At 54.9% G+C, this 18,681-nt stretch overlaps 1 protein-coding gene across 8 annotated transcripts in view; it reads left to right on the forward strand.

The window, feature by feature from the left end:
- The window catches only part of LOC100350534 (6-phosphofructo-2-kinase/fructose-2,6-bisphosphatase 3), a 96,993-nt gene that overhangs the window by 67,205 nt on the left and 11,107 nt on the right, over positions 1-18,681 (forward strand). For 4 of the 8 annotated variants that reach the window (XM_008248588.4, XM_070055806.1, XM_070055805.1 and 1 more), the window contains exons 2-10: positions 9,181-9,306; positions 10,074-10,170; positions 10,831-10,897; positions 11,461-11,535; positions 12,215-12,271; positions 15,367-15,491; positions 16,301-16,508; positions 16,798-16,944; positions 17,090-17,194. In XM_008248588.4, the coding sequence (XP_008246810.2) occupies positions 9,181-9,306; positions 10,074-10,170; positions 10,831-10,897; positions 11,461-11,535; positions 12,215-12,271; positions 15,367-15,491; positions 16,301-16,508; positions 16,798-16,944; positions 17,090-17,194 (1,007 nt within the window). Of the gene's footprint in view, positions 1-1,840; positions 2,301-9,180; positions 9,307-10,073; positions 10,171-10,830; positions 10,898-11,460; positions 11,536-12,214; positions 12,272-15,366; positions 15,492-16,300; positions 16,509-16,797; positions 16,945-17,089; positions 17,195-18,681 lie in introns of those variants that run through there. The other 4 variants (XM_008248586.4, XM_008248587.4, XM_002721687.5 and 1 more) reach the window with 2 other exon arrangements.

Below are 18,681 nucleotides of genomic sequence, written 5' to 3' on the forward strand. Positions count from 1 at the left end.
TGGACAAGAAATTAAGATGGGGCAGACCCGGTCCCTGCTTCCTCCCTTAAGATGAAACCAACAATGTCTCTGGAAGTTCAGAGGAAAGGTGGAGGAAGAATTCTGCCTCTCGGTGGGCATGCCCAGCCAGTAGGTGTGTGCAGAACCCCAGGTGGGCAGATAGCAGGACACACAGGTGTCATCGCCGAAAAGCTGGGGCGGGGGGGAGGAGTTCCTTGCAAGACCCCTGCGTTTCCCGGGATAGGAACTCTTCCCGGTGGCTTGGGCGCTCCCTGGTTGCTGTTTCCTCTTCAGGTCAGCCCACTCTTATTTCAGGAGTGGCATGGGGCTCTCCCTTGGGCGTTCTAGGGTGTCACCTCTGGCATTTGCTCCCGCTGCAGAAAAACAAGTCCAAATGCAATGCATCGGGTTTCTGAACAGCTGCCCGAGCGCCGAAACCAGCCCGTGTCAGCAAAGCTGTCGGCGGTGGGGGGAGCAGGGGCTCCAGGCAGGGCGGCGCGGTTGGGCGGGGTGTTGGGGGGGGGGTAGGGTTTAGGACAGGGAGGCCTCTGGGGCCGGCGGCCAGGTGGGTGATGCTTGGCGCACCGGCGGCCCCTGGAGCGGCCAGACTGCGAGGGGGGCGGGGCGGAGGCACCGGTAGGGCGGGCGCACCGGGCGGGAGCAGCTGCGCCGGCCGCCAGGGAGCTGGGCCCTCCCAGCTGAGAGCATGCGGGACGTGAGCGACGTGTGGCAGCCTCTGCGCAGACTTTTCCACTGCAGAGTGGTTTCAGCGGGCGCCGCCTTCTCCCCGCCAATCAGAGCTTGGTCTCGGCGAGAAGTGCGCGCCTCTCTGCAAGACAGGGCAGAGCCTTGCCTCGGCGCTGAGGCTCCGTTTGCTGAAGTCACATCCCCTGTCGTGCCCCTGCGCAAGCGGCGGGCCTCGCCCAGAGAGCCCCAGGTCTTCGCCTCAGGGCCTCCCACCTGCCTCCACGACGGGCCCGCAGATGGCGAGGAAAAGGGGAGAGAGTAGTAGTACACACCGACAAAGTGGCGAGGGAACGCTATAGGGTGTGCAGAAGAGAGGTCTGAACCTCAGTAGGAGTTTGCATGGTCTGGGGGCTTATAGTCCAGTAATGAGTTGCAGGTGGAAATGGGGAGGGGGTCTAGTTTTATTTACTCTTCCACTCAGAGAAACGTTCATCGAATATTATACATGGAAATGAAGATGCCAGCTGAGCCCCTGCAAAGTTCCCTTCCAGTCCCGCCGTTTGGGCTTTTCCTACCTGTCCTCATGCCCAGCACCGCAGGCCTCGCAAGGTTCCCGGTCTTTGGAATTAGGTAAAGGGGGAGCAGTGGCCGCCCAGCACAAGCTCAGGTGTCTGAGGGATTCAGGGGTCCAAGGGGCAGGGAAGCCCCCTGCCCCTTGGATGGCACGGATCGTAGTGGGTGATGACTCGCAGGTACGATCAGGAAGCGGCTCTGGCTGCCCCGAAGCGCGCTGTAGGAATGCGGAGTACTGAGACCGCACAGGTAGAAAAAGGCCGCATCAGTGGGATTCGTGTTAACCAGCATCCCAGGAGATTTGGTCGCGAGGGTCCGCAGACTACACAGGATGGCGCCGCACCCCTACTCTCCCCTAGCACAGCAGAGATGAGGGGTCAGAATTAATGGAGGAAGCTGTCCTCAGGATGGGGTAACTGGAGTGAGAGGTCAGGCAGGGTTGGGCGTTCTCCAGCGCCGGGGCTGGGTTGCAGAAGCGGTGCGCGCTGTCGTCTCCCGCCCGCAGGGGGCACCCACAAGCCGCCCTCTGGCCAGCGCAGCCTCCTCCCCACGTGAAAAGGGGCTGGGACGGGAAGAATGCGGCCCGCCCCGAGGCTGACGTGCGCCGCGACTCTTAAAAGGCCGGGCAGTGAGTGGGGCGTCCCGGCAGAGCTGGAGAGCAGGCGAGCGGGAGTGTGGCTGTCACTGCGCCCGAGCATCCCGGGGCTTTCTGGCAGGGACGCGCCGGCCGTGCGAGCAGCCTGCAGCCCGCGCCTTTCGCCGCGATCAGCGGAGCACTCGTGGCGGGCCAGCGCCCGGGACTTGAGCACAAAGCACGTTTCCCCAAGCAGCAGCTCAGCGAGCGGCTGGCCGCACGCCGGCGCACGCATCCCCCTCTTCTTTGTTCCGGGGGTTGGCGGCCACTCTCGTCCCCACGTCGGATTCTCCTTCTGGGGGTGGTGGGCCGCCGGGCTCAGCTGCGAAGATGCCCTTGGAGTTGACGCAGAGCCGGGTGCAGAAGATCTGGGTGCCCATCGACCACCGGCCCTCGTTGCCCAGATGTGAGTGCGATCGCGCGGGAGCAGGAATTGCAAGTCTGCGCCGCCGCGTGCAGGGCTGGGCCATTGTGTGGGGCCGCTTTGTGCGGATGCCCCGCTGCGGGAGGCGCGTTCGTGCCGGCCCGGGCGGCGGCGCGGGGGCGGCGGCTGGCTGCGGCTCCCGGGTCCGGCGGCGGGGGCGCTATGGCCCCGGAACCGGCGAGCTCGCCGAGCCTGGGCTGCGAGCGCCGACGCGGCGGAAAGCGTGCGCCTCCGGGGAGGCCGGGCCGCGCGCCCCGCCCCGGGCACCGGCGGCGCGACTGCGGCCAAGGGGCGCGGCCGTCTGCGCCTCCACCTCTCTCGGGTCTCCGGCGTCCGCCGTCTCCTGCCTCCCTCCGATTTCCATCTGCCCCCTTTCTAAACATGTCTCCTGTCTGCTTTTTCTTCGTGCTCGCATTTCTCCCCCTTAACTCTCTTTCTCCGTGCGCCCCTGTGCGAGTATATTTCTCGATATTCTCTCTTTTCACTTCTCTTTTCCCTGTCCATGTCCATCTCTTCCCTCTCTGCTCCGGAGACTGCCGGGCGCCCTAAGCGGCGGGGGTTAGGGGGCGACATCACAATCCCTGGGGTCTCCGTGGCGCTTGGTTGAGGGGCGGGCGCGCGGCGGTGACCGCGGGTTGGTGGGAGGTCACACGTGCACGCGTCCCCCGGGGCTCGGAATGTGCGGGCGCCTCCCGCCGCCGCTCCTGTCACCCCGATGCGCTCTCGAGAGGCCTCCCTGGTTCTCCACCGCCAGCTGCCGCCTGCAGCCTCCGGAAAGGACGGTGGGACTGGCCAGGAGGTGTCCAGAGTACCATCGTGTGGCCGAGGGCCAGTTAGCAGGTGGGCATTTTGCCCAGGCCTGGCCGTAGCCCGAGAGGGGACTGTCAAATCCAGGTGCAAACCCTGGAGACGGCTTCCGGTCATCTGAGGGCACCTGAGCTCCAGGTGCTGGCCGGGCGTCTCCACTGCCACGTTTTTTAGGAGCGCCACCGCGGAACGTGACAGCCCGCGCTGGGCTTCTGCCAGCCTGAATCACCGCCCTCCCCATGCCAGGACCGGTGCAGGGGAAGCGAGCCCTGCGCCTCCCTGGGGTGCGCCCTGGGCCGAGGTCCTGCTGGACCCGGAGGTTTGAGGGCAAATGCGCAGGAGACCTCTGCTTCTCAGCCTTCTTGGCACAGAAGCCGAGGGCTGGGGCTTGGCAGGTCTGCCGCGGATCTGGCCCTTCGAAACGTGCTCGCTAAACCGGAGCTGCCCAGGGTCTTCCTATGTAACCTGTGGGTGGTGGGGGATGCACCCCACTCCAGGGTTCCAGGGGGAGGTGTGGCCAAGGCCAGAGGGGGAACACCCCCCCCCCTTTCGGTTTTGAATAAAACAAGTGTTATCCGTTGGGCGCTTGGTAAACCGCAGTGGGTGGCACAAAGCAAGGACTGGATTTTTATGTCTGTAAATACTTGGGATGGTATGTGTGCCCTTACACACACTGGCTTGTTTCTCTCCCGAGGTTGCTGTTTGCACCGCCTTAGCTCCTAGTGATTTCTCAGAGAAGCCAGGGTGCGGCCATGCATGCTTCCTCCAGGCTTGAGAAAAACCCATCCATTAGACTCCGTCAGACTGCACGTTGCACACTCAGATGAGACATTTGCCTAAGAATCCCTGTCGGAAATGTTCAGACCTGGGGAGGGGGGAGTTGAGGGGAGAGTTATGCCTACAGTCGATGGATTAAGTTTCTTGTCCAGCTGCAAAGCCTGCACCTCCCGTCAGACACAAACCAGAACGGAGGGGAGACTAACTGAATTTGTGAATCAGCTTACCTGAAGCGAAGTTAAGCTCTTGATTGGCAGGGGGACTGGCTCTTCGTTCTGATTGTCCTTTATCATCACAAAAAAAAATCATGTGGCTCTGTGTTTGGGTCCCCACTTGTTGGGGTGAGTTACTTATGCACTGAGAACTTCAGCATCCTTGTCTGTCGTGTGGGTTGCATTACTGTTTATCTAATGGGGCTGTGAGGAGTCCCATGTAGCGTGGTGGGGCTGAGAGACAGTGCCTGGCACTTAGTAAGCCTTAAATAAAACGTTGCCATCATCAGCGCAGCAAAGTGGATATTCATCCGGGTCATTACAGGGCTGTCTTCAACAGGGAGCAGAGACAGCACCTGAAGGTACCAAGGGTTTTTCATACCTACAGTGTAATGAGACAAGCTGCTAATTTATCTTTGCTCAGGATCTAGAATAGTGGGATCAGAGGTCCATGTGGTACTCAGATAAAGACAGAAAGATTCTCATCTTGGAAATGGGCCACATGCATGGTATTCTGCTTTAAGGAGATGCACGGATGCCCTAGGAGATGCCTGTCTTGCCCCTGAAGTTCATAGCCGGTGATTCTCAGCCTGGGTTGCACGTTAGAGTCAGTTGGGAGGGGCTAGGCGAGGGGCATAGTGAAAAAGAACTCCTACTGGAGCCTCAAGCCTGGTCACTATGTGCATCTTACATTTTAGAAGCGCCTTGGGTTTGGCTGCTGGTGGAGAGCCCCTCATTGAGGAGCGAGCGCTTGCAGGGTTCCATGCGAGGAAGACCTCAGCTGAGTCCTGATCCACCACGTGCTGCTTTTGCAGTGTGACCTCTCCCTGCTCTGCATCACACTGTGCTGTTGTATTGCCTCCTAAATCTGTCAGTGATCATTAAAATATCCCCTGTACCACTGCGTGTTGCCGGTTAGAACTATGCGGCTACAAAGGCCATTCATTAGGCCTGAGGTTGGTTTGATGTTAGTTAAAATATGCATGCAAAGTAATGCCTGTGCATGGTAACTATCAAATAGTGCAGAAGAGATATGGAAAGAAGTGTCAATTGGATGCATTCTTCCCACTGTTGGAAATCCTCCATCGAGGCTAACTCATTGAGATGCGAGTCTTCATATTAGGTCAACTTGAGGACACCACTGATGCTGGGAGAGTGGTTTATATCTGGTTGCCCACAACCAGTTGTCCCACATCTCTCTGTGTGCTCATGTTGCCTGCCTTCTGGTCTCCGGCATGTTAAACCCATAGGGTGCTCATGTGGCTGCAGAGTTTTGTCCTCATCTGGTGGTAGTGCTTTGAGGTGGTTACTGTAGACCAGCACAGCCTTGGTTCCCTTCGGCAGCTATGGGGATGGATCCCTTCTGGAGACTCATCTTTCTGTGAATGAAGCCCAGCTCACCAACTTGTAGAAAAGAAGATGTGAGTTTGCATCTTGTGTTTTGAGGCTAGCATCACACGGAGCCTCTGAGTAGAAGGAAGCTCACAGGAGGTACAGGAGCCAGAGCCGAGGGTCTTCCCAACCACTGTCTGTCTTCTGAGAATAAGTTCAGGGCATCCGTGGGGTGGATGAGGGCAGATGTCCTTATCAGAGAGGGCAGTCACTTAATCTAGGCAGGAGAGCTGGAGTTGGAACCCTGGGTGCCAGCCTCCCAACCCAGCTGTGACACAGACCAGCCCCGTCCAGATGGTGGGGTGTAACTCGTCCGTCTGGCTGATTCTTTCCCTAATCGGCAACCTCAGTCAACATTGCCTGCAGCACACGTGCTCACCAGCTAACCTGGTTTGGTTTGATGACCTGCAGGGGGACTGGAACAAGTAGCCAGTTTGTGTTCAGTAGCAGTAAAATGGTACGAGTGGCTTGTGAACAGCCCAGTCTTAGCTCCAAGGTACTCTGACACTGACCCCGATTCATCCAGCCATCCCCCAGCTCACCCGGCACCCAGCAAGTGTGACAAATGGCCAAGTCAATGAACATGATGACTTCTTAAAGTTGAGGGTTCGCTCCTGGTACTTGGTGGCTTCCAGTGGTCAGAGCCTTAACCATGCAGCAGCCTTATAGCCTGAGCCTGAGCCTGCCCCACCCTGATGGCAAATCAGGGTGTGCATTCTGTTAACCCAGCCAGTGGTTTTTAAATGATGGCTTCCTTCCCCTGTAGCGTAGTGAACATCTGTGTGCTCCCCTAGGCATCCTCAAATTGACGTCTAACACTGACATCTCAGCATAGCTGCACTTGAAAAACTTGTTTTGTCAGAAGGAGTTCGACAGCTGTGTCGCATGACGTGTGCAGGCACTCCTCCGAACAGCTTGTGTGAAACACGGTGTTTACGGTATTTATTCCACGATCGCTGCACTCTTGAGGAAGACAGGAAGGAGGATGAGAGTGGTACACAGCTGTATCTCTTGATGGCAGAAGTATCAAGAAAGAAGGCAGGAAGAAACCCAAGGTCTCCCCTCAGGCAGCAACAGGGCCATTGAATTGAGTTGTGCTGTGAGTTAAAAAAAAAAAAAAAAAAGGCAGGGAGGGTTGAGGGAGAATGAGACTCAAAAGATTTAGTCAGAAGGACTGTGGTTGCCTCCTGAGAGCCGGGAGTGCCTGGGAGGAGGGACGGTGGCAGCCACCCTCGGCAGGCTCTTGCCACGTCTTTGAATCTTAGGCATGAAGCTAAGGAATAAGGAGTGATGGTTTAACAGGGCTTGAAATTCAGCCCAAACTTCTGCCTTATAGCATTCACTCTGTTGTGTCTTTTTGGATTTGTTAGTATTATTTTATTTTATTATTTTTTGTTCCCGAAGTGTTACTGGCAGAAGATTTGTTCTTGTGATTAGTGGATGGATTGTAATCTCGGATTTGGGACATCAGGCGGCTTCTATCTTCTGTCTCGGCTGCCTTGACATGGTCCCATGTGTGAGTGCAGCTGTATGTGTGTCTGATGGTCTGTCTCTGTGCGTGTCTAGGTGGCTCGGAGGAGCCAGCTGTCTGTCTGCTTGTCCCTGGGGCATGAGAGCCCTTGGTGCTTGTTTGCTTCACTAAGGCGATGATGATCCCTGCTGCCCCCCTGCGGGCGTGGCAAGCTGCTGTTTTCTAGGAACGCATTTGTTGCAGGGCTGCTGGAAGCCGAGGAGGGCAGCCAAGGGCTTTCTGCAGCCCCCTGAGCATCTCCTGATCCCCTGATGGCCTTGTTTCCTCCCCCTTGTCACCCAGGTTACAAATGGTGCACAGATACTAGCAAGGAACCGGAACCCCCTGAGCCTGCAGGGTTAGGAGGCAAGCATAGAATTACGGTGGTGTTTGGCAATGGACCTCAGTTGGGGACCTCTGCTGGGGGTCCAGCCTTAGACAGGGGCCTCTTCCCCTCAGCTGTGCACGGGATAGCAGCTCTGCTTCCTCTGCACCCTGGCGCTTGCCTGCGGAGGCTCATCCGTGCGTCAGAGCCTCTGTCCAAATCTGACATTGGCCTAGATCGGGTGTTACGGCTTCCAAAGCTTCCCCTGCAAGCCGTGCAGCCTGTGCCTGGGACATGATGAGCACAGCTGGGCTGACCGTGACAGCCCGAGAGTGTGGGGCAGCACCGCCCGGGCTGGACTTGGCACATGGCCCTTGGCCTGCGAGCGTGCTTGTCACTAGGATGCAGGAGTCGCCAGAGTCTCAGGCCTTCTGTTTCCTGAACAGGCTGCTTGTGGCTGCTTTCTGAGAATCCGGGGGAGATCCCGGTCCCTGGTGGTATCTTACAGAAACCTCTGAGGAACATGGGATCGTGGTTGAGTGGTGGACGCCAGGAGGGTACTCAGAGGCCACAGCATCTCTGGTGGTGCCAACCTCTGCCTGGGGCTTAGTGCCTGGCACGGCTGGCTCCCTGGCATCCATCAGCCTGGCAGCAGAAGGTGGCGGTCAGGGAAGGGGCTGAGACTCTCAGGGATACTGGGATTTACCCGTCCCCTGGAGAGAACCAGTGTTCTGCATCCCCCGACCTGCTTTGATCTGGTAAAACCAATCGCCTTCTTTATAAAAATCTCTTTGAGGAAGACCGTGGAGACCTCCTGTGTGGAGGCTAGGAAGCTGGTGCTTGGGTTCCCTCTGAATCCTGGCAGGTCCAGGGCCCAACTCCCACGGCCCTCTGCTACCTGCTGCCTCGGTTTGTGTACTGCGATTGGAACCTACTCTGCTCTCCTGTTGCCATCATCTTCCCTGGTGTTGGGGTCCCTTCATTACACCCCCAGGAGAGGAGCATTTCTACTGTGGGTTGCCTACTGGGTGTAGGGTTTTCTGTGTCGGGTCAGGAATTTGGCTTCCAGACTGCACTTGCCAAGGGTAGCCTAAAGTGAGGTTGAGCTGCAAGGGGTCATTGTGGGGCTCTGGCCACTAGGGGGCCGAGGACCCATTGGATTATAAAATGTTGCGGGGGGTGGGGGGGCTTGGGATGAGGAATGAAAGAATTCTGATGAAATTCTTTGAAGTTTATTGTTGGAGGGAGGTCTGTGCTCAATAATTTCTGCCATGTGACTGGTGATCCCCTAGTGAAAATGTTATTTCCTTAGATCTCATCTACGTTTATTATTTATTTGGAGAAAGAGGGAGAGAGAATGTGCACAGGCTCCTATAGGGCGGTTCACGTCCAAAAACCTGCAGAGGCCTGAGAGCAGGTGCAGTAGCTGGGAGCTGGGAATGAGTGGCAGGAACCCAATGACTTGAGCCATCATTGCCGATTTCCAGGGTCCACATTAGCAAGAGCTGGAATTGGGAGCCAGAACAGGGTATTGAACTTGGGTACTCTGCTGTGGGATACAGGCATCCTAACTGCCCCCCCCAATTTATTTCTAATTGACACATGATAGTTGTATGTATTTATGGACTACAGTGTACTAACTCAGCGCATGTATACAATGTGTAAATTGGGGTAATTATTATTTCCATCTCCTTATTTCTAGGAACCTAGCTAGAAATGTTTGGAGCCTCCCGACTCGTCTCAGATCTATATAAAGTAGATAATAAATGATGATAAATTGTAGTCACCCCATTGTGCTGTAGAACACTTGATCTTATCTCTCCTGGTTGTCCTTTCCAGCCTGTGGGCCGAAGCTGACCAACTCCCCCACAGTGATTGTCATGGTGGGCCTCCCAGCCCGGGGGAAGACGTACATCTCCAAGAAGCTGACACGCTACCTCAACTGGATTGGCGTCCCAACCAAAGGTGAGGCCGGGTCCTGAGACTAGAGGAGTCAAGCCGTGGGCTACGATCCTGCGTGCTCCTGGTCCTCACCTTCAGGGCTACCGTGGTTGCTGAGTTCCCCACCCGCCACTGCCTGACTGATTTCATCTCCTTCCTGAAGCCTTCTCTGGCCACCCAGTCCCTGCATATCATAGCCCTTGCACTTGGTTGAAACCTCCTCTGCTAACCCTCCTCCAGTGCTCTGTCGGTGAACCTGCCTGGTCCTCCCAGCTGGAAGTATCTTAAATATGGGGACTGTGTGTGTGTGTGTTTTTTTTTTTTTTTTTTTTTTTTTTTTCCATGTTTCTGGCTGCCACCTGCTGAGAGATCCCGGGAGCTATTAATGTGTCCCCCTGCTGGCTGCCTGCCTGAGCCTCTTAGCAGAAACCATGGTCTCTATATTTGCTCTGGCGAGACCACCTCTGTTCTTACAATCCCAGTCTCTAGTCTACAGCCTATGGAGCCCTGGGCCTTGTGGTGCAGCCTCACGTATCGTGCAGGCAGCAGTGGGCTCTGTGTTTCTGGAGGAAGCCGGGCTGCTTCCCAGCCCATTGCTTCTAGGGAGCAGGTGGTGACGCTGGACTGGGACGCTCACACTCTTAGTTTCCATACTGGATCATCATCTTATTCAGGCTGGTGTTTGTTCATTTTCTTTCCCCCCTTTGATTGGGACTGTGCTCCCAGCTGGAAGTCGGCCCCTTCCTCCTGCTAGGTCACCCAGGGCTGTCCTTGACTTTTCCCATCCACAGTGTTCAATGTGGGAGAATACCGCCGGGAGGCTGTGAAGCAGTACAGCTCCTACAACTTCTTCCGCCCTGACAATGAAGAAGCAATGAAAGTCCGCAAGTAAGCCACGACGAGCTACCCCAGTGGGCTGCGGGTTTGGGTTCGCTTTGTCTCTTAGTCGGGCTCCATAGGAGGAAGGGAAAGGCTGGCCTGCAGAGCGGCTCTCCGCTGGTGGCCATCAGATCTGTCAGGTGTTGGGACAAGCCTCTCGGCCTGTCCGAGACTCTGCAGCTTTGATCTGTTCCCAGAGGGTCTGCCCAAGCTAACAGAGACAGATCAACAGCAGCAGCCCCAGCCCTTGAGAGCACACAAAGTCCTTTTCATTAGAATCATCTGGGTACGTTTGGAAAGGATTTCTTTTGAAGCAGGAGGTGATTGGGAGCCCCAGTGCAATGTGCTCAACCCTGACTGCACTTTAGAAGCCACCTGGGAAGCTTGTCAAGGTCTCGGTGCCAGGCCCCACCCGGGAGCATCTGTGGGTGGGCTCTGGACATCTGTTTTGTAACAGCCCTCCAGAGGGATGGTTCCAGTGTGCAGCCAGGCCCGACAGCGCGCCCAGGCCATCTGTGCTGGACCTGATTGGAGGGCCTGGCTAACACTGAGCAGTTTAGGAACAGAATTGCTGGTTACTGTTGGCTGGGGCCAGGGAGGGAGCTTCCTTGGGCTACCCTGGTGGAGGGGCCGGCTCTGATTGCAGCTTCTCTTTCTTGTGCATTGCAGGCAATGTGCCTTAGCTGCCCTGAGAGATGTCAAAAGTTACCTGACAAAGGAAGGAGGTCAAATTGCAGTAAGTCCGAGGCATACAGCTGGCTCACTCTGCAACGCCATAGCAGGAAGATGTTCTCAGTGGCCTGCACGGTGCTGGGAGACACTGTGGGGACATTGCAGACAGGGACAGACAGGGCCTCTGGCCCGGAGAGATGAGGGAAGCAGGTGGCTAGAAGAGCCTGGGGACTGGGTAGGGACTCAAAGACACAGCCACAGTGAGGGCTGTCACACATATGCCCAACACCAGCCTTATGGGCAACTGGTCACCACCTTGAGGGAGGGCAGAATCTGGGATACCACCAGTGCCCAAGAGCCATTGGCCCTTCTGTGTGTTCCCTCCTGCTGGGTGTTACTGGTTGCTTCCAGCGGCCATTCCACCCCTCCCCTGCTGTCTCTGAGTGTTGGAGGCAGTGGGAGAGGGAGGGCTGCCTACAGGCACAGCCCTGGAGATGGGCAGAGCACCGTCTCTCCTGGAAGTGCCTTTCTGGACTTGTTCCTGGAAATGGCAGATTGGTGGTATTGGTAAATACTGTTCAACTCAAGCTCAGATTCTTCTTCCCTGCCTTTCTCCCTCCTTCTCAGGTTTTTGATGCCACCAACACTACTAGAGAGAGGAGACACATGATCCTTCATTTTGCCAAAGAAAATGACTTCAAGGTGAGCCAGACTCCTTGTCTTGCTCCAGGGAGCTCAGAAGAGAGGGAGGACCTCGGGGACCAAATGACTCCCTGATTCCGTTTTGTTCCTTCGTCTGCCACTGCCTGAGCTTCGCTGTCTGAAAACAGGGCCTTCCCCGTGGCAGAGCTCTCGAGGGTGGAGAAGACCTCCCACTCGGGATGGGGCAGTGGGTCCATATCTTTTTGTGTCTTTGGGAATTGATAAATGGCCTCTTTCCTCCTCGTATGTGATGCTAGCACCACAGTGATATCTAAGTTGGCCCATTGTGGTGTGATGTTTTCCTTTTATTGTCAACTTTATTTTTTAAAAAAATGTGTTTATTTGAAAGGCAGAGGGCAACAGACAGGCAGAGAGATCTCCCATCCTTTGGTTCACTCCCTGAATGCCCAGAATAACCAGGACTTAGGCTCAAGCCAGAAGCCAGGAACTCCTGGTCTTGGTCTCCCACTGGGGTGGCAGAGACCAACTATTGAGCCATCGCCTGCTGTCTCCTAGGGTCTGCAGTAGCAGGAAGCTGGAAGTGGAAGCAGAGCTGGGACTGCAACCTGGGCACTGCAGTAGGGGCTGTGGGTATCCCAGCTGGTGTCTTGACTGCTAAGCCAAGTGCCTGCCCATAGATGTTGTTCTCTAACATTTCTGTCTGGCTGACTTCCACCAGGTGTTTTTCATTGAGTCCGTGTGTGATGACCCTTCAGTTGTGGCCTCCAACATCATGGTAAGACAACCAGCCACCCCCGCTCTTTGTGTTTGCACCTAAACCACAAGCACATCTTCGATCCAAGAAAAGTTGGGGGCCCCAGATCAGGTCCTGCAGAGTCACTGACCCCTCAGGATGAGCTGCCCCTCCCAGCTTCTGTTGTTGTCTGAGAGGTGAGAAGGGCAGAGAGCGGTTGAATGGAGCAGCCTGTCCCAAGACCTGAGCTGGCCCCACGTGGGGTCTTTGAGGATAGCCGGCAGTGCACAGCATTGGCTGGGACGTGAGACACAGCAGAGGAACTGGGATCAGTTTCTGCAGACAGCTGCAGCTTGGCAGCTGCGTGGTGATGGGGCTGCTGGGGACCAGGAGCAGCTCACTCCTCCAGAAGGGCTGGGAGGCCGCAGGGCTGGTAGCTTTTGCTAGGAAGGTCTCTGGTAGGTGAGAACGGTCTGTATAAACAGCCTATAGGGCTCAGTAACCTGAAGGCAGAGGTCCCACGTCTGAGAGGAAGGGGTGTGGGGAAAAGTGTCTTCCTAGAGGATGCGTCTAATGCTCGTGCCGCAGAGCCGTCTCTGTCTCCACTACCCCGATGAGAGCGTGCTTAGATGTGCTGAGGGTGGATGGTGCTGACACCCGTGAGTCAGGAACAGAAATGATCACTGTGAAGACTTCACTGCAGGTCACCCTCTCCAGCCTCAGCAGCTCAGAATATTTATAAAGAAAAGTTTTCCCAATAAGCAGGGAACACCGTGCTGTTGCTGCATGTAGATGTGCATCTTGAAGGAGATGCTGAGCACACACTGGCTTCTTGGGCTTTTTCTCCAAGGCAGTGCAGTCGTGTGCAAGCCTTGTCTGAGAAAGCAGTTCATATTTCAGGCAGAGCGACCTGAATTGTGGAAAACAGGTTCAAGTGAGTTCCCGTGGGGCCACCGGAAGGGATCCAAAGTACAAGGAAACACAAGTTGCAATAATCTAAGCCAAGCGTCGTGCTAGTTCCCCTGGCTCTGCTTGTTCCACTTGGTGCTGGAGCACAGTGCGGCTGTGTGATCCTCCTCCCCAGGGAGCAGTCACCAGCGTGCCTGGGCAGGAGTTCATCCTTGATCGTGTAGTCCACTAACACAGCCTCACCCCTCACCCTCTGTGTCCAGAAACCTCAGAGCACCTTGGCAAGTTAGGCCCAGGAACTTGGAAGCTGTATGTAGGAAACTGTAGTAAAATATCACAGCACGCCCTTTGCGTCTGAACCGTTTTTAGTGTAAACGTCAGCAGCTTTCATTACATTCATGTTGTGGGGAAGCCATCACCACTCCTCATCTCCAGACTTTTCTTTAAAAAAAAAAAAAGATTTATTTTATTTATTTTAAAGAGTTACACAGAGGGAGAGGAGAGGCAGAGAGAGAGAGGTCTTCCATCTGCTGGTTCACTCCCCAGTTGGCCGCAATGGCCAGAGCTGTGCTGATCCGAAGCCAGGAGCCAGGAGCAGCTTCCAGTCTCCCACGCAGGTGCAGGGGCCCAAGGACTTGGGCCATCTCGCACTGCTTTCCCAGGCCACAGCAGAGAGCTGGATTGGAAGTGGAGCTGCAGAGACTCAAAGCAGTGCCCATATGGGATGCTGCTTTACCTACTGCTTTACCACTAGTGCTGGCCCCTAGACTGTCTTCATCTTCCTGATCTGAAACCCTGTCCCTATAAAACATTAGCTCCCCATTTTAGATTTTTTCAAAAATATTTATTTGAAAGGCAGAGTGAGAGAGAGAGAGAGAGACAGAAAGGGATCTTCTGTCTGCTGCAATGGCGTGGCTGGGTCAAGCTGAATCCAGGAACCAGGAACTCCATCCGGGTCCCCCACATGGATAACAAGGACCCAAGTACTTGGGCCATCTTCTGCTGCCTTCCCAGACACATGAGCAGGGAGCTGGTTTGGAAGCAGAACAGCCAAGACTCAAACTGGCACTCAGATCGGAGGCCAGTGTCATAGGCAGTGGCTTGACCTGCTGAGCTTAAGGCTAGCCTCTTCCCCCACCTCCACTTCCATTTTGTTTTCAAGATTTATTTTATTTATTTGAAAGGCAGAGTGACAGAGAGAGGGAGAGACACAGAGAGAAAGAGATCTTCCATTTACTGGTTCACTCCCCAAATGACCAGAACAGCTGGGGTTGGGCCAGGCTGGAGCCAGGAGCCTGGAAGTCCATTCAGTTATCCATGTCGAGGGCAGGGGCCGAAGCTCTTGGGCCATCATTTGCTGCTTTCCCAGGCATGTTAGCAGGGAGCTGGATGAGAGGCAGAGCAACCAGGAGTTGAACCTTGTGCTCCCATATGGGATGCTGGCATTGAAGTCAGTAGCTTAACCTGCCATGCTACAACCCCGGCCCTGCTAGCTTCCCTCTGGGTTGGATCTTGGAAGAGTGGCTGCTTTGTAGTCAGGGCAGTCGTTGAGGGGAAAAAGAGCACTGGCATTAACAAGCTTTGAGTTTCCCTAAAACCTACTAGTCTCCCAGGCCTAGTGTTCAGTTACAGGAGGTAGCCGAGCCTACTTTTCTTTTTTTGTGTCTGCTCCACCTACTCTTGGGATCAAAGCCCTTGCAAAGCAGTGGGCCTGGGGTCTAGTTAGAGAAGCAGTTCATTGCAGCCTGATCACAGGTGGGTGCTGCCTTTGTGGGGACAGATGGAGAAGGATCATACAGGGCTGGGTGCATCTGTAGGAGCAGCCGAGTGCCCCTTCTGTCACCAGCTCGGTGTGCAGAGCCCTGCAGGTGCTGCTGTGGAATTCGGCTGAACTGAGGGCCAGCCTGTGTGGTGGTCATCCGGTTATTGGCCTGATCCTGACTCGGGTGGTCTGTGCAGAGGGGTTCATTACGGCATCCTCGTGGGCTCCCTGTTTCTGCTCTTCCAACCAGCAATTCTCGGTCTGGGCTGCGGGTCCTCCCATGTAATCATCAGGCTGACACCCCCCACCCCCCAGTTTCTTTCTTTTTTCTCTTAAATGCTGGGTCGGATAATCTTCATTCTGAACCTTTCTGTGCTTTCCCCTTTTGAAAGCCCCAAATCCTGCTTAATCTACAACAGAAAGCCTTGCAGTGTGACTCATCAGCTGCCTCTTTGTGGTATTGCAGGAAGTTAAAATCTCCAGCCCGGATTACAAAGATTGCAATTCAGCAGAGGCCATGGACGACTTCATGAAGCGAATCAGTTGCTATGAAGCCAGCTATCAGCCCCTCGACCCTGATAAATGTGATAGGTACCTCCCACGCTGTGACCTCCTCGGAATCCTCTGCATTAGGGTTTTCAGGGTTGTCTTCAGCTTCCCACAAAGCATTCTGGAGATTTCCATAAACTCTCTTTAAAGATGTTTTTAAAAAAATCTTTGATCACAAATTCACATGGAGTGCAAATTTTTTTTTAAAAGATTTTTAAAAAAGATTGATTTGAAAGACAGAGTGACCAGAGGCGGAGAGGGAGCAAGAGACAGAAAGAGAGAGATCTTCTATCCACTAGTTCATTCCCCAAGTGGCCACAAGAGCCAGGGCTGGGCCAGGCTGAGGCCAGGAACCAGGAACTCTGTCCCGGTCTCCCACAGTGGCAATGGCCTAAGCACCTGGGTCCATCCTGTGCTGCTTTCCCAGGCATATCAGCAGGGAGCTAGATCAGAAGTGGAGCACCTGGACCTGAAGCAGCACTCGGATGCAGGATACCAGCGTCATATGATTAATGTACTGTGCCACAATGCCAGCCCCTGGTGCACATATTTCTGGCATCCTGTAGAAGAACAGAGAGTAAACATGCACTGGAGCCCTATTTTGCTACTGTCTTCAGATTTCCACCCTCCTGTTTTTCTCTCCCCCTCCTCAGGGAGGCCCCAGCCTGTTGGGATGATATGCTCTGTGGGTGTTGTTGCCACACTTGTGCAAAGCTACCTTTGGAGAAAGCGTCTGTGTGTCCTGGAGAAGTGCCTTCTGGCCCCAGGGCTGGGTGTGCTGTGCTGGGTGGGGGTGGGGAAGTGGTGGTGGGGGAGTCTCACGGGTGGTCTTCCATGGTGTTTCTCTGCAGGGACTTGTCACTCATCAAGGTGATCGACGTTGGCCGGAGGTTCTTGGTGAACAGAGTCCAGGACCACATCCAGAGCCGCATTGTGTACTACCTGATGAACATCCACGTGCAGCCACGCACCATCTACCTGTGTCGGCACGGCGAGAACGAGTACAACCTCCAAGGCAAGATTGGGGGCGACTCAGGCCTGTCCAGCAGGGGCAAGAAGGTAGGAACCAAAGGGCAGCAGAAGGCGGCAGTTCTGGGGTCCCCTGGGTGTGTGGGGTATGCATTTTTGCCACCATTTGCCTTCGTGTGCTCACAGGGTGTGTGTTTCTGTGTGCAGGAGAGCATGACCTGGGAGGGGGTGGGCAGAGCTGAATGTCCTGGGGTATCCATCATGGTCGGGGGGAGTGCAACTATTCTTGGGCCCCTTATGCTGCCCAGCGGACAGAGCACCAGAGAACCCTGCCTCTGCTCTGGGCGGTCAGTGTGCCCTCTCGTTCACACCCTCTTAGTTTGCCAATGCCCTGAGTAAGTTTGTGGAGGAGCAGAACCTGAAGGACCTCCGGGTGTGGACCAGCCAGCTGAAGAGCACCATCCAGACGGCAGAGGCCCTGAAGCTCCCTTACGAACAGTGGAAGGCGCTCAATGAGATCGATGCTGTGAGTCCCAAGCAGAGGGTATGGTGCAGGGTGGGGAGCTCTCACGGGAATCCAGCGGACTCCTACTCTGGCATCTTGGGGGCCCCTGCACATAGTGGCCTTCTTGGATGCACTGCCTCTGGTGACGACTCGGTGTTCTGCCCAGGGCGTGTGTGAGGAGCTGACCTACGAGGAGATCAAGGACACCTACCCTGAGGAGTACGCTCTGCGTGAGCAGGACAAGTACTATTACCGCTACCCGACGGGCGAGGTGAGTGTTGGGGTCACCTCCCGTCCTGTGTGCTTGTTCTTTCTCTACTGTCCTGTTCATTCTGCAGATGATGGCCGGGGTAGGGGGTAGGTGCTGTGTGTGGTGTTGGCCAAGAGAGGGCGGTGGGGACCCCAGAGGACCTTGTGATCAACAGCTGTCCAGAGAGGACTCTCCATCCCTGCCAACACCCCATCTATTCTGCAGTCTTGTCCCTGCCGCCTTGCCCTTGGACTTGAGTCTTGCATAGGCCCAGGAGAAGTGCGGTTCTGTCTTCCCAAGGGCAGAAGTGGGAGTTGTGTTTCTCTAGCAACAAATTCAGTGATAAGAGAAAGGAAAACGATGGTGGGTGATGATCAGGGTTTTTCACTGGGCTACAGAAGGAAGACAGGCGAGGGTCTCCAATTAATGTTTGCTGATGGCCTGGTTGATATTGGTAGAGGCATGGCCCCACATGCAGCCTCTCACTCCCTGTGGCCCAGCAAGTAGCTGCTGCACACAGACAGGGATGGCTTGTGCAGAGGCACTGCTCTGGGCAGGCTGATGTATTGACTCCTGCCTGTGGCCTTCTGAGCATTTGTCACCCCCTTGTCCCCCATGGGCCAGCCTAATGTCCTCTCGTCTCATACTGGCCCTTGTCACTGGAACTCTGGCTTGGGGGAGAAAAAAGGAGGGGGCAGAGTGGGTAGGAGCCTTGATGGCCCATTTTAAATTTAAAAAATTTTTTTAAAAGTCTGTTCATTTGTTTTCATATTTTTAAAAAGATTTATTCATTTACTTGAAGGGCAGACTTACAGAGAGAGGAGGAGACAGAGAGACCAAAAGATCTTCCATCTGCTGGTTCACTCCATAAATGGTTGCAGTGGCTAGGGCTGGGCCAGGTTGAAGCCAGGAGCCTGGAAATCCATCCTGGTCTCCCTAGTGGGTACAGGGGCCCAAGCATAAGTAGGGAGCTGGATCAGAAGTAGGGCAGCTGGGACTCAAACTGATGCCCATATGGGATGCTGGTGTCGCAAGTGGTGCTTCACCCATTGTGCCACAGCACCTGCCCCATATTTATTTGAAATGCAGATGGAGAGGCAGAAAGAGAGACAGACAGAGAGAGAGAGATATCTTTCATCTGCTATTTCTCTCCTCAAATATACACAACAGCCAGGGCTGGGCCAGGTCAAAGCCAGGAGTCAGGAACTCCATTCAGGTCTCCCAAGCGAATGGCAAGGACTCAAGTACTTGGGCCCCTGCCCTTCATGTGAGAGACAAGGCAGGAGTTCCTGGCTTCAGCCTCATGCAGACCTGGCTCTTGTGGCTGTTTGGGGGGTGAACCAGCAAATGGAAGATAGTCTCTCTATCTCTATCTCTATCTCTATCTCTATCTCTATCTCTATCTCTATCTCTTTTTCATTCTGCCTTTCAAATAAATAAATCAGTCTTTCTAAAAAAAATTCCATTGTAACACCTGCCCCATCTTAGCCACTGCTGTCCCTGAATGC

The sequence above is a fragment of the Oryctolagus cuniculus genome, chromosome 13, assembly GCF_964237555.1.
Source record: "Oryctolagus cuniculus chromosome 13, mOryCun1.1, whole genome shotgun sequence".
Classification (NCBI taxonomy): Eukaryota; Metazoa; Chordata; class Mammalia; order Lagomorpha; family Leporidae; genus Oryctolagus; species Oryctolagus cuniculus.